Below are 13,172 nucleotides of genomic sequence, written 5' to 3'. Positions count from 1 at the left end.
CAGTGTTTTGCACTCTCTGGAGTTTAGCGATGTTGGAAGCACTAACCCCCAAATAAGGCGCGTTACAGTAATCCAGCCGGGTAGTGATAAAGGCATGGGTTACGGTCTCTAAAAGATCTCTGGAGAGAATATATAATGTATGTATAAGTATATAATATAAAATAACAGAAGAATATAAATGAAGAATACACATCACATTTTGTTTAACTCTTCACTATTCTAAGAAATACTGACCATTATTGAATTCTGCTTATATTTTTCCAGGGCTTGACTTACTTCCAGGGCTGGTTTTGTTTCCATCAGCTCTGCTGAAAATGGATGAGAACAGGGAGGCCAATGAGAGCAGCCCGCTTCTGGATTCAGGAAACCGAGCTTCAGCACCATCAGTGTTCCAGGGAAGGAGGCTAGCATGTGCTGCCATCCTGCTTGCTGAATCATTAGAAAGGGTGGCATTCTACGGCATTACAGCCAATCTGGTACTTTTTCTCAACAACAGTCCTTTTTACTGGGAGGGCACTGAGGCCAGTCAGGCACTTCTGACCTTCATGGGAATTACTTACCTGATTTCACCGTTTGGTGGCTGGCTGGCAGATGCATATGTTGGGAAATTCTGGACTATTGCTGCAAGTTTAATTCTGTATTTTATCGGAATGCTATTTTTCCCTTTTATTTCAAAAGCTGAAACAAGGACACATTTATGTGGAGAAGAGACGGCGTTTCCCGTGCAACCGGCTGAATGTCTTAACAGCACCGCTCCAAAAAATGTAACTTGCTCATGGCGCAGTCCATATTGTGGCTCAGTAATCTACATTGGACTGCTTTTTATTGCACTTGGTGTTGGTTCTGTGAAGTCCAACATCACTCCTTTTGGGGCAGATCAGGTAAAGTATGAACTATATTTTCCACAGCTCACATTATTGTCCCACATAGGTGAAATTCTTTGTATTTTAATACTGCTTATACCATCATTAGGAAAAATAGTGTATTTTTTCAAAGCTAGAGTTGTATTTTCTAAATTACCCAACTCTAAGTTGTTGAATTACTTGATATAGAAATGCACCAGTCAGTCAGCTAGTTTTCCCTGCCTTTACCCTGATTATTGAAGAGAAAAAAAATCAAAAATCTCTTTACCTTTGCTTCCAGGAAATCCGTCTAAAGTTTAATAGTGCTAATTTTAAAAATAAGCAACATTTTTTACTTTGATGCACTGTTATTCCATTTTATTAAACTTCAAGTGAAGCTTATCTGTTGAACAAATGCAAAAAAAAAAACTTTCCTCCACTTTATTCTCCTTTGTACTCAAAACTATCATTTCTATTATAGTACCTGCAGCATATGTTTTCTTTTTAAGTTCTATGGTCAAAATAGGGGAAATTGTGGTAGAAAAAAACATGGTGCAAAAAAACACATTGATATGATAGACATCTCTACCTTAAAGCAAAACCTTGGTTGAGCAAAACAACATTATTTACAAAATTCTTTATTACACTAAGATCACATGAAAAAAAAATCCTAAACATCAGGTGAAAAACTTAGTTGTGTAAAGCACGCATAAAGCTTAGACTGTTTAAACCTGAGGCCTATTACTTTGTAATATCACTGGTGTTGGAAGTTTTGTGTGTGATTCTTTTTTGTATTTTTGCATAAAGTTAGGTCTGCCATGTGTGGACATGTGATGAGCGATCTGATCCACTGTGACATTTCACTGAGCCATGCATTCTCTGGATCATCATGGCTATTTCTAAGTAAAGTCATGTGAAAAGACAAAAATGAAAATCATATTTGTCAAAAAAACATTTGATTTACTCATATATTAGATTAATCAATTCTGATCCACTTCTCTTTGTAAGCAAGTGAGTAACATTTATTGGTTTAGCATCTTTAACAGTTGTCAGAATCCCAAATAACTTTGCAAAAAAAAAAAAAAAAAACTTCCACTTTCTTTGTTAAATTAACTCAATTTACCATAAGATTGCATATCTAATTTAGGTCGTATACATTTACTGTTAGCACTCTATGGGCCGGATTTATCAAGATCCAATTTTGCGTGCAGTAATTTGCGCTCGCAAACTGGAATTTTGCGCAAGCGGCTGAACCAAGGTTTGCGGGTGATTTAACAAGAGCGATTGCGTAACTGGTGGCAGTTGCAAAACTGTTGGAGACGCCCTATTTAAATTATGGTTTTGCGCTTTTTGTGGTTTGCGGCAAAGTAGTTTGTAGTTTGTATATATATATATATATATATACACTATATTGCCAAAAGTATTTGCTCACCCATCCAAATTATTGGAATCAGGTGTTCCAATCACTTCCATGGCCACAGGTGTATAAATTCAAGCACCTAGGCATGCAGACTGTTTTTACAAACATTTGTGAAAGAATGGGTCGCTCTCAGGAGCTCAGTGAATTCCAGCGTGGAACTGTGATAGGATGCCACCTGTGCAACAAATCCAGTCGTGAAATTTCCTCGCTCCTAAATATTCCACAGTCAACTGTCAGCTGTATTATAAGAAAATGGAAGTGTTTGGGAACGACAGCAACTCAGCCACGAAGTGGTAGGCCACGTAAACTGACGGAGCGGGGTCAGCGGATGCTGACGCGCATAGTGCGAAGAGGTCGCCAACTTTCTGCAGAGTCAATCACTACAGACCTCCAAACTTCATGTGGCCTTCAGATTAGCTCAAGAACAGTGCGCAGAGAGCTTCATGGAATGGGTTTCCATGGTCGAGCAGCTGCATCCAAGCCATACATCACCAAGTGCAATGCAAAGCGTCGGATGCGGTGGTGTAAAGCACGCCGCCACTGGACTCTAGAGCAGTGGAGACGCGTTCTCTGGAGTGACGAATCGCGCTTCTCCATCTGGCAATCTGATGGACGGGTCTGGGTTTGGCGGTTGCCAGGAGAACGGTACTTGTCTGACTGCATTGTGCCAAGTGTAAAGTTTGGTGGAGGGGGGATTATGGTGTGGGGTTGTTTTTCAGGAGCTGGGCTTGCCCCCTTAGTTCCAGTGAAAGGAACTCTGAATGCTTCAGCATACCAAGACATTTTGGACAATTCCATGCTCCCAACTTTGTGGGAACAGTTTGGAGCTGGCCCCTTCCTCTTCCAACATGACTGTGCACCAGTGCACAAAGCAAGGTCCATAAAGACATGGATGACAGAGTCTGGTGTGGATGAACTTGACTGGCCTGCACAGAGTCCTGACCTCAACCCGATAGAACACCTTTGGGATGAATTAGAGCGGAGACTGAGAGCCAGGCCTTCTCGTCCAACATCAGTGTGCGACCTCACAAATGCGCTTCTGGAAGAATGGTCAAAAATTCCCATAAACACACTCCTAAACCTTGTGGACAGCCTTCCCAGAAGAGTTGAAGCTGTTCTAGCTGCAAAGGGTGGACCGACGTCATATTGAACCCTATGGATTAGGAACGGGATGTCACTTAAGCTCATATGTGAGTCAAGGCAGGTGAGCAAATACTTTTGGCAATATAGTGTATATATATTTATATATATATATATATATATATATATATATATATATATATATATATACAAAGAACAAACTTTGGGAACCTTTATTCCCTAAGGTGGTATGTGGCTGAATTTCTAGTAAAAAAAAAAAAAAAAAAAACAATATACCAAATGGCTCACATACCAAATGGCTCACAAGAAGTGACTGTGGATGAGATTACTGCGCGTACGCATCCCTGCAGCATTGGCATGTTGCTCCACAGGCGCAGAGGGGAGGTCAGGGTTCTCCGGTAGGGCGTCAGGGCGACATGGCATTTAAAACGTCGGACAGCACTTCTGAAAAACGAGATTGGGAGATTCCAGCTCTCGCTGCAACCGTACGCTGGAATGACCCAGATGCAAAAAAGTGCAATGTTGCAAGGAGTTTTGTGATATCTGGTATTGCGTGGGTCCTCCTTGTGGCTGGCTCCAAATCCATTCGGAGTTCCCCCAACAGCTCCAAAATGGCAATGCTGGATAAACGATATGTTTTGATGATCGTTTCCTCGTTCATTCCAAAAATATTCACACAGAGTGAAAAAATGCGTTCTCTGCATCTCCTTGCTTCATTTCGATGTCTCCTTCTTGCGACAATAACCGCTGCCATGTGTGCGCAATTACGCATACAGACCATTTGCACCTTCTTTTGAAACGTGTTAAATATAGAGTCAGATACCGTTAGCAAAATTGCTTTCAGGTTTAATAAATCACTTTGCGAGTGCTAAATTAATACATTTACATGTTCTCCTCCCACAAGACGCACTTTTGCGTGTAAACGCCCCATATTGCATATTCATTGCAGAAAAAGTACTAAATGGATAAGAGGCGCTATTTAGCATGTTTTAAAGACCAAATCCTTTTAGCACGCTGTTGATAGATCAGTTTGTACATTTTTTAGCGTGCGCAGTGAAATAGCTCACGTTTTTTTACACGCAAACCTTTGATAGATCCGGCCCTATATGTAGTATAATGCAGCAATCTTAAAAGTAGACAGACAGAAAAGATAAATCCTATACATTTTATGTTTTAGCCCATATGTTTTACTTTCCTTATAGTATAGGCCTTTAATTAGAATAGAATAGACTCTATTGTTCCCTAGGGGAAATTTGTAATGGACTCAAAAGTGCGTAGTGCATAGTAGTAGCTGCAATTAGAATAAATACAAGTAACAAACAAATACCAGCTAAGGATGTACACGTAGGCTACATACACATAACACATCCAAAAAAACAACAAAACCCTCTCATGTGTTTTTAGATGATAGATGTTGAAGATTGGCTATAGAAGTCTTTAATTTTAGGATATTGTTTTAAACTCCCTTACAATTTAAACTTTGGCCTATTTGGATGCTGTTTGTTCACTAATGTTCTCTACAAACTTCACAACACACTTCCAGGGTTATGAATGAATACTTTTGCATGGCAGTGCATACATACTGCCAGAGTGTATCTTAGAAATATTATTTATAGTATTATAAAAATAATACTATTCTGTGGAAACACTGCAAGAAAACTGAGAAAGTTTTCTTTTTTTATAAGTGGATCATTGTATCCTGACACCAAATCCCAAACTGTGCATGAATCCTTTCAAATGTCATGCTTTTATTCTATTGTTTCAATGCGCGCTGTCAGAAGGAGTGATTTAGTTGTCGTGTCAGTCAGGAAAAAGCTTAATAAAAGACCCAATTAGAACTTGCCAGTATGAATTTTCTGTGAACTTTTCTGTCAGTTAATAGATTATTTTTTTAGATTAAATAGAACACATTCTTGGATTTGATAGCTGGTTATATCTTCTTTTATTTTCAAAAGCAGTGCTCGCCTTATATTTAGTTATTTTTAGGGCAAGAGGAGGTGCATCTTTTCAGTTTCTGAGTAGAAGAGATGGGGGAAAAAATGAAGTTAGGGAAAACTGAGGTACAAAGCTTTCTTTGCAAGTACTGTATCAAGTTTATTAGCAAAATAAATGCCTGAAAAAATATTTGTTTGTTGGAGAGATAGAAATTGTTTTATATTTTAAGTTTGCTTCAATCTTGCCAGTATCCTGTCAGAAAGTTATATTACATGATTTCTCCTGTAAAAAGGAATAACTTAATCCTTTGTAACTTGGTGTTGAAGTACACTTCAACATGATGCACATAATTGTTATAAAACCGGGTAAAGATTTGTTTTGCATCTTTGCTTCTCACTGGGTATTTAAGAGGTAAATGAAAGACAATTTCCCCTTATATTGCAATGATAAAACCTGTGTTCTTACGTACAATACCGGTAAATTTTTTCTATTACTTGAAGAATCAAATTATTCATTAATGTTACAGCTTTTTAACTGCTTTATTCTTAATGAATTTAAGATGTTCTAAAGATTGCTTAGTGCAGAAAATTGGTGTTTTTTTAACTTTGGCATCTATAGATCTTTTCAAAACAGAACCGTGTTATTTAGTCTGCATTTTTAGTTTCTGCCAATGCAACATTAGGAGCTCAAAGCAATCAGGAATTGAACGAACTATTAACTTTTGAAATGTGCTTCTTTGTCTTTGGCGATGTTAGCTTGCTATTATTTTAATGTTACTTTCATAGTTCTCCCATGATGCCCTTTAGGCACTGGTAGATGTACATAGTCGGCGAGCACATAAACTGGGTGTAGATAATTGAACATCCTTTTTTTTCCATGCAGGGAGATGTAAGAGCTCAAGCTTGTGAGATCAGATGTGACGGTGCTGTGCAGATAAATTACATTTAGGGAAATAATGTGTTGGTTCAAAGAAAGTGCAAGAAGGAAGCAAACATTTCATGAGGTTTGTTTACTTCAGGGAAGTGCAAGTACTAGAGAAATTCCATATATACAGTACAGCTTGCATTAAAGTTGAAAATAAATTACTAGAAGAGTGGAGGATTCTGTGAAAGCAGCAGTTTTGTCACCATTTTTTATTTTTTTTTTGTCTTCTAGCAACTACTTTTCAACCAGGATCAATCGATTAAATCCTAATCCTGCTGTAATCTAAAAGGCCAGGCCAAATACTTTTACGAAACCTACCTCAGGGTCTATCTACAGGTGCTGGTCATAAAATTAGAATATCATGAAAAAGTAGATTGATTTCAGTAATTCCATTTAAAAAGTGAAACTTGTATATTATATTCATACATTACATACAAACTCATATATTTCAGATGTTTATTTTGTTTAATTTTGATGATTATAAATGACAACAAATGAAAATCTCAAATTCATCATATCAGAAAATTAGAATATTGTGAAAAGGTTCAAAATTGATGGCCCCTGGTGCCACACTCTAATCAGCTAATTAACTCAAACCACCTGCAAAAGCCTTTAAATTGTCTTTCAGTCTAGTTCTATAGGCTACACAATCATGGGGAAGACTGCTGACTTGACAGTTGTCCAAAAGACGACCATCGACACCTTGCACAAGGAGGGCAAGACACAAAAGGTCATCGCTAAAGAGGCTGGCTGTTCACAGAGCTCAGTGTCCAAGCACATTAATAGAGAGGCGAAGGGAAGGAAAAGATGTGGTCGAAAAAAGTGTACAAGCAAGAGAGATAACCGCACCCTGGAGAGGATTGTGAAACAAAACCCCTTCAAAAATGTGGGGGAGATTCACAAAGAGTGGACTGCAGCTGGAGTGAGTGCTTCAAGAACCACCACACACAGACGTATGAAAGACATGGGTTTCTGCTGTCGCATTCCTTGTGTCAAGCCACTCTTGAACCACAACCAGCGTCAGAAGCGTCTAAAGAGAAACAGGACTGGACTGCTGGTGAGTGGTCCAAAGTCATGTTCTCTGATGAAAGTAAATTTTGCATTTCCTTTGGAAATCAAGGTCCCAGAGTCTGGAGGAAAAGAAGAGAGGCACTTCATCCACGTTGCTTGAAGTCCAGTGTAAAGTTTCCACAGTCAGTGATGGTTTGGGGTGCCATGTCATCTGCTGGTGTTGGTCCATTGTGTTTTCTGAGGTCCAGGGTCAACGCAGCCACATACCAGGAAGTTTTAGAGCACTTCATGCTTCCTGCAGCTGACCAACTTTTTGGAGATGCAGATTTCATTTTCCAACAGGACTTGGCACCTGCACACAGTGCCAAAGCTACCAGTACCTGGTTGAAGGACCATGGTATCCCTGTTCTTAATTGGCCAGCAAACTCTCCTGACCTTAACCCCATAGAAAATCTATGGGGTATTGTGAAGAAGAAGATGCAATACACCAGACCCAACAATTCAGAAGAGCTAAAAGCCACTATCAGAGCAACCTGGGCTATCATAACACCTGAGCAGTGCCACAGACTGATCGACTCCATGCCACGCCGCATTGCTGCAGTAATACAGGCCAAAGGAGGCCCAACTAAATACTGAGTGCTGTACATGCTCATACTTTTCATGTTCATACTTTTCAGTTGGCCAACATTTCTATAAATCCTTTGTTTTTATTGGTCTTCAGTAATATTCTAATTTTCTGATATGATGAATTTGAGATTTTCATTTGTTGTCATTTGTAATCATCAAAATTAAACAAAATAAACATCTGAAATATATGAGTTTGTATGTAATGTATGAATATAATATACAAGTTTCACTTTTTAAATGGAATTACTGAAATCAATCTACTTTTTCATGATATTCTAATTTTATGACCAGCACCTGTATATGCTTACCATCAAAGGTTATTATCAGTGGGCAAACATATCATAATGTACAGAGCCATCTCTAATCCAGCCCAGCCTGTTTGGAGAATGATGTCACATTTTTCAACAAACTGGCGAGACGGTTCTTAAGGGAGTTAAACTCTGCCCTGATGAACTGACCCCACAGCCGATCCCTCACAGATCAGAGCAGCCAAATGCTCTTTTTAATTACAGAACGCAGTCTGCTGTTGTATAAAGTCCTCTAATTAAAACACTTTAGTCAGTTTAAAATGGTCAATGATATAGTCTAGGATTTAGACTGTGACAATTCTGGACTCTTCCTAAGGCTAGGACTCCACAGAGCCCCAGCTACAGAAGAAGCAGCCTTTGTCTGGACCTGACATATGCTGCTGATTCGTTCAAGTTTTGGGTCATCTGTCAATCTGATGCGCGCGACGTGCCGCAAACGCGGCTGCTGCTCGAGATGGAAAAATTTAACTTTTGCTGCTCGACGCGCCGCATCAACCAATCAGAGAACCTGATCTGTGAGCTGGCAGGGAGAGAGACACATTATTGATCATACAGAGCACTATGATCAGTCCTCTGAAACAGTTTATTAAGTTTATTAACCTAAAATGCTGAAATCTGCCGGCAAAACATGTTCGCTTTTATTATCCTGGTGCCTGCAATTTGGATTACGTACCTGAGAACCACCTTCCAGCCGCCGAGGCGACCCGGCCAGAGGCTGCTGTTGAATGGGATTCCTAGTGACAGAGCACCGCTGGTATGTGGGGGTCTGAGCGTCTCCGACAGAAATAATATTGGAAGGCAGGATGGTAATCTGGATGAACTGACTGCACTGATGAAGTTTTCAGGTGTATTTTCTCACTTAAAAACATATTAAAACTACTTTATTCCCACTGATCACAGCCAATATAGCTGCAAGGCAAAGAAAGCATAGAGTAGCTCCGCCCAACCCGCGTCAGACACACTTTTTCACCACGCAGCCAGAGCAGCAAAGCTGATTCAGCCACGCGTCAGAACTAACTGGTACAAGCAGCAAAAAGGAAGCAGCAGACGCGTTTTTGCTGCTCCTGCTGCGTTTGGTGTGAACATAGCTTTAAGGATTCTTCCTGACAGGGCATTCGTTTGCTTTCAGATTCAGTCATGCATTTTTATCACAAAAAGGGAAGTTGCATTTGGCATTAAACGACATTAATGAGGCCGGAAACAGAATCATTAGATAATACGCCTAAAATTGACAGGGATTTATTTAGGGCTGAAACAATTAATCAGATTAATCACGATTAATCAATTACTGAAATAATTTTCAACTAATTTAGTAATCGACTGATCGTTAACGGAGTGTATAGACTCTAAAACATGACCTTAGCTGACAGAACAACCCACTTAGAGCTGTAATTATTCCAAGATTGTAAAAAGAACATTTAAACATTTTGCATTAAAATAATAAACTTTTTCATCTGTCATTATGCTCTACCCAGAACTCCTCAAGTTAAAAAAGGTTTTAGTTTCACCTTATTTAATTTCCTAAAAAATCTTTTTTAAGAATCTTTGGCTATCCGAGTCTTAAAGGTATACTATGCAACCGGTGTTGATTTTCCAGCGAGGCTCCCCCCAGAGGGCGAAAGTAAAAGTGCACTGTCGTAAATATGCTCAGCTGTTCTCCTGGTTTCTCCGTCAAGCCAGGCACGGTTGTTTTGAGCTTAGCAGACAGGCAAATGCAACAAATCACCATGTCTACTGCAGGAAGTGATTATTTTGTTCCAATTTTCGAGTTTGAAAATTTCTCTGTTTTCTTGCTCGTTCCACCATGGTAACTGCACAAAGATCGCCACTGCGCCAGCAACGAGCATGCCTTTCACTGGGGGCGTGTAGCAGTTCTCGCCGTAAAGCAAGACCGACTCTCGCGATGCACAAGACTTCTGGGCTTGTGGGTGCGGGCCGAGGGCTCCTGCAATTGCAAGTACGGTATTTCCCCTACAGACCACCAGGGCGGCCGAGAAAACCTTTGTTCAACCTGAAATGACTCATTTAATCATCCAAAACGTTAAACACATTAATTAACTGAAAAATGTTGCATAGTGTACCTTTAATCGATTGATCGAAAAAATAATCGACAGATTAATCAATTTCCAAAAATAATCCTTAGTTGCAGCCCTAGATGTATAATGAGTAGGTATGAAGTGCAGGCAAAGTGTTCATATCTCTGATTTAGAAAGTAACCACTATAACCTCCTGTTTAACTTATCTTGATGTTTACCTCAGGCGTTTTAAGACACTTAATCATGATGCTTGTTGACTTGGTTATTTTGTTTGTCAAGTCTGCCTAATAAGACTTCCTCTTTGCAGTTTATACATTTTCACCATAAACCTTTAAAGATGAGTAGCCTTTGTACTGCCTCTGACCATCTGAACCCAAATCCAATCCAATTTTATTTCTTAAGCACTTATAAAAAACTAAAGCAGACCAAAGTGCTTTACAGAAAAGTAAATAAAACATCACATTTAAAAGAAAAAAAATCAGCTGAGAACATCAATTCACACAATCAAAGCAATAAAATGGAGATGTGCATATCCTCCACAGCCAATTTGGCTTTATTTCTGAACACTTAGTGCAGGGTTACATGAGATCTAATCTACCTTTAACGTCAGCACTATGCATCAAAGTTATGTTGAAGGTCTCACCGTACATTTCTGTTACTAGTGGCCATTCTAAATAATCATTTCAATCACACATTTCAAAAAAAATTTTTTTAGATGCTTTAAAACCAGTTTTAAGACCTGCTGCTCGCTGTTACAACCAGTTACACAACATCGCTGCATCCCTTGTGACCTAAATTACCCTCATTCCCTCAGCTGATGTGGGCTGGGATTACCTTTCTTTATCAGTCTATTCACTAAACACATAGATAACAAAAAGTCACATTAAGACTACTTTAAGTGTTTTGTTAAAGAAATTTTAGTGTGAAAACTTCCTTGAAGATAGGCGCCGTTTCCTTAAAGATAAACAGATGATCAAACCAAGGTGGTCCCATGCACCGTAATGATCTTATTGCAAGGTTGTCCATATGATAATGGATGAGAGAGCTGAAAAAACAGAGCAGACTATCTGATCCCTGCTTGTTTGAAATGTTCTTCGCTTGTTGGATGACAGCTGTTTATTAGAGCTGCTGGAGAAGCTAATACACTGGAAAACTTTTCTTAAAATAAGTGCATTTGTTCTTGGATTGTGAAGGTAAAGGAGACATTTTGCCAATGGAACAAGACAATTTACACTTAAAATAAGAAAACAGAACTGCATTGTTTTATTTTAAGTGCATATTATCTAATGATCCTATTTTAAGAGTAAAAAGACTCATTCCATTGGCAAACAATCTCATTTACCTACCGGTACTCAAATTAAGGGTAAATACACTTTTTTTTACTTATTTCAAGGCTGTTTTTCCAGTGTACCTCAAACTACACTGCTAAATATTTAAATCTAGATAAGTCATTTTTTCTTAAAATAAGTGCAGTTTGCCTTGAATCGAGGAGGTAAGTGAGACACTTTGCCAATGAAACAACATGATTTAGATTTAAAATAAGAACAAAAAAATTAAATTTTCTTATTTTAGTGCCTACTATCTAATTATCTTATTTTGAGAGTGAAATTACTCATTCTATTAGCAAATCATCGTATTTACCTACTCAAATGAAAGGAAAATACACTTAATTTAAGAATATTTTTTACTTAATTCTAGACTTGTTTTTTGCAGTGTACTTGAGATGACAAAAAAAAATTATCTAAAGAAGTAATTTTATGTTCTTGAATTTAAGGGGTAAAGTTAGACACTTTGCAAATGGTACAAGATGATTTAGATTTTAAAATAAGAAAAAAACAACTGCATTGTCTTATTTAAAGTGAATATTTTCTAATTATCTTATTTTAAGAGTAAAAATACTCATCCCACTGGCAAACTGTCTTATTTACCTACTCAAATTAAGGGTAAATACACTTAATTTAAGAATTTTTACTTATTTCTAGATCATTCATCCAGTGTATGAGATAGAAAGCACCAAATTACTGAGAGAATCTACTTTTTATAACAATTTTGACAAGTCTAAAGATGTAAGCTGTTTACAAATTCATCTGCAAAACTACTGGTTGTTTAGATTTTATTCTGTGTGATCACAGGTCAAAGACAGAGGACCAGAGGCCACGCGCAGATTCTTCAACTGGTTCTACTGGTGCATTAACTTAGGAGCTATCCTGTCTCTGGGAGGTGTGGGATACATCCAGCAGAATAATAGCTTCGAGCTTGGTTACATCATCCCAGCGGTGTGCCTCGGAGTGTCCTTCCTGGTCTTTCTTCTGGGTCGTACTGTTTTCATCACAAAGCCCCCCGACGGCAGCGCCTTCTCAGATATGGTCAAGATCATTTCCTTTGCCTGCTGTTCACAGAAACCAAGACAGCCAAACTTGCTTCGGTAAGAGGGCTCATATCTTTTAGCGATAAGAAAAGCAAGTTTTCAAAGAAAGATGATTTGTTGGAACGTTAAATGTGTGAAATCTCTTCAATAACAAAAAGCATTTTTATACAAGCAGGGCTCCATCAAAGTATTAGGCTCTCAGCCAAACAGCAGCTCAAAGGGAAATCCAAAACACTTAGAAAAGGTTAGAAACATTAGTTTAAAATAACTAACTAATACATTTATCTATGATTCCCACTTTGCCGGTTTTGTCTTCAGTATTTTCAAGGGAGAATTTTTAATGTGAGCTTCAAGGCAGTGTTTTTTTTTTAATCTTAAATCTTTCTTTGATCCCCTCCTATAAGTCTTTGTGTGCCTGCTTATTGCCCTGACTTCTGGTCAATGCATTCATCTGTGTTCCCTGTGGTGAAAAGTTATTCCAAAGTGCTAAAACTTGACTTTGAACTAAAATACCACAAGCGGCTCTAAAACTTGACATTGAATATTTTAAGTTGGACAATCCCACAGCCCTTTAAGAATTCCTATTAGAGTATTTTCTCC

At 38.4% G+C, this 13,172-nt stretch overlaps 1 protein-coding gene across 1 annotated transcript in view; it reads left to right on the top strand.

Annotated features, from left to right (window-relative positions):
• The window catches only part of slc15a4 (solute carrier family 15 member 4), a 50,083-nt gene that overhangs the window by 2,298 nt on the left and 34,613 nt on the right, over nt 1-13,172 (top strand). Inside the window, exons 2-3 of the mRNA XM_038299360.1 lie at nt 265-881; nt 12,337-12,629. Of these exons, the coding sequence (XP_038155288.1) occupies nt 315-881; nt 12,337-12,629 (860 nt within the window). The 5' untranslated portion in view covers nt 265-314. The remainder of the gene's footprint in view (nt 1-264; nt 882-12,336; nt 12,630-13,172) is intronic.

Source organism: Cyprinodon tularosa, unplaced genomic scaffold, assembly GCF_016077235.1.
Source record: "Cyprinodon tularosa strain WSP-4 unplaced genomic scaffold, ASM1607723v1 ctg426, whole genome shotgun sequence".
Taxonomy (NCBI): domain Eukaryota; kingdom Metazoa; phylum Chordata; class Actinopteri; order Cyprinodontiformes; family Cyprinodontidae; genus Cyprinodon; species Cyprinodon tularosa.
Note: the sequence above shows the minus strand (reverse complement) of the source record. Positions and strands in the feature narration are given on the sequence as shown.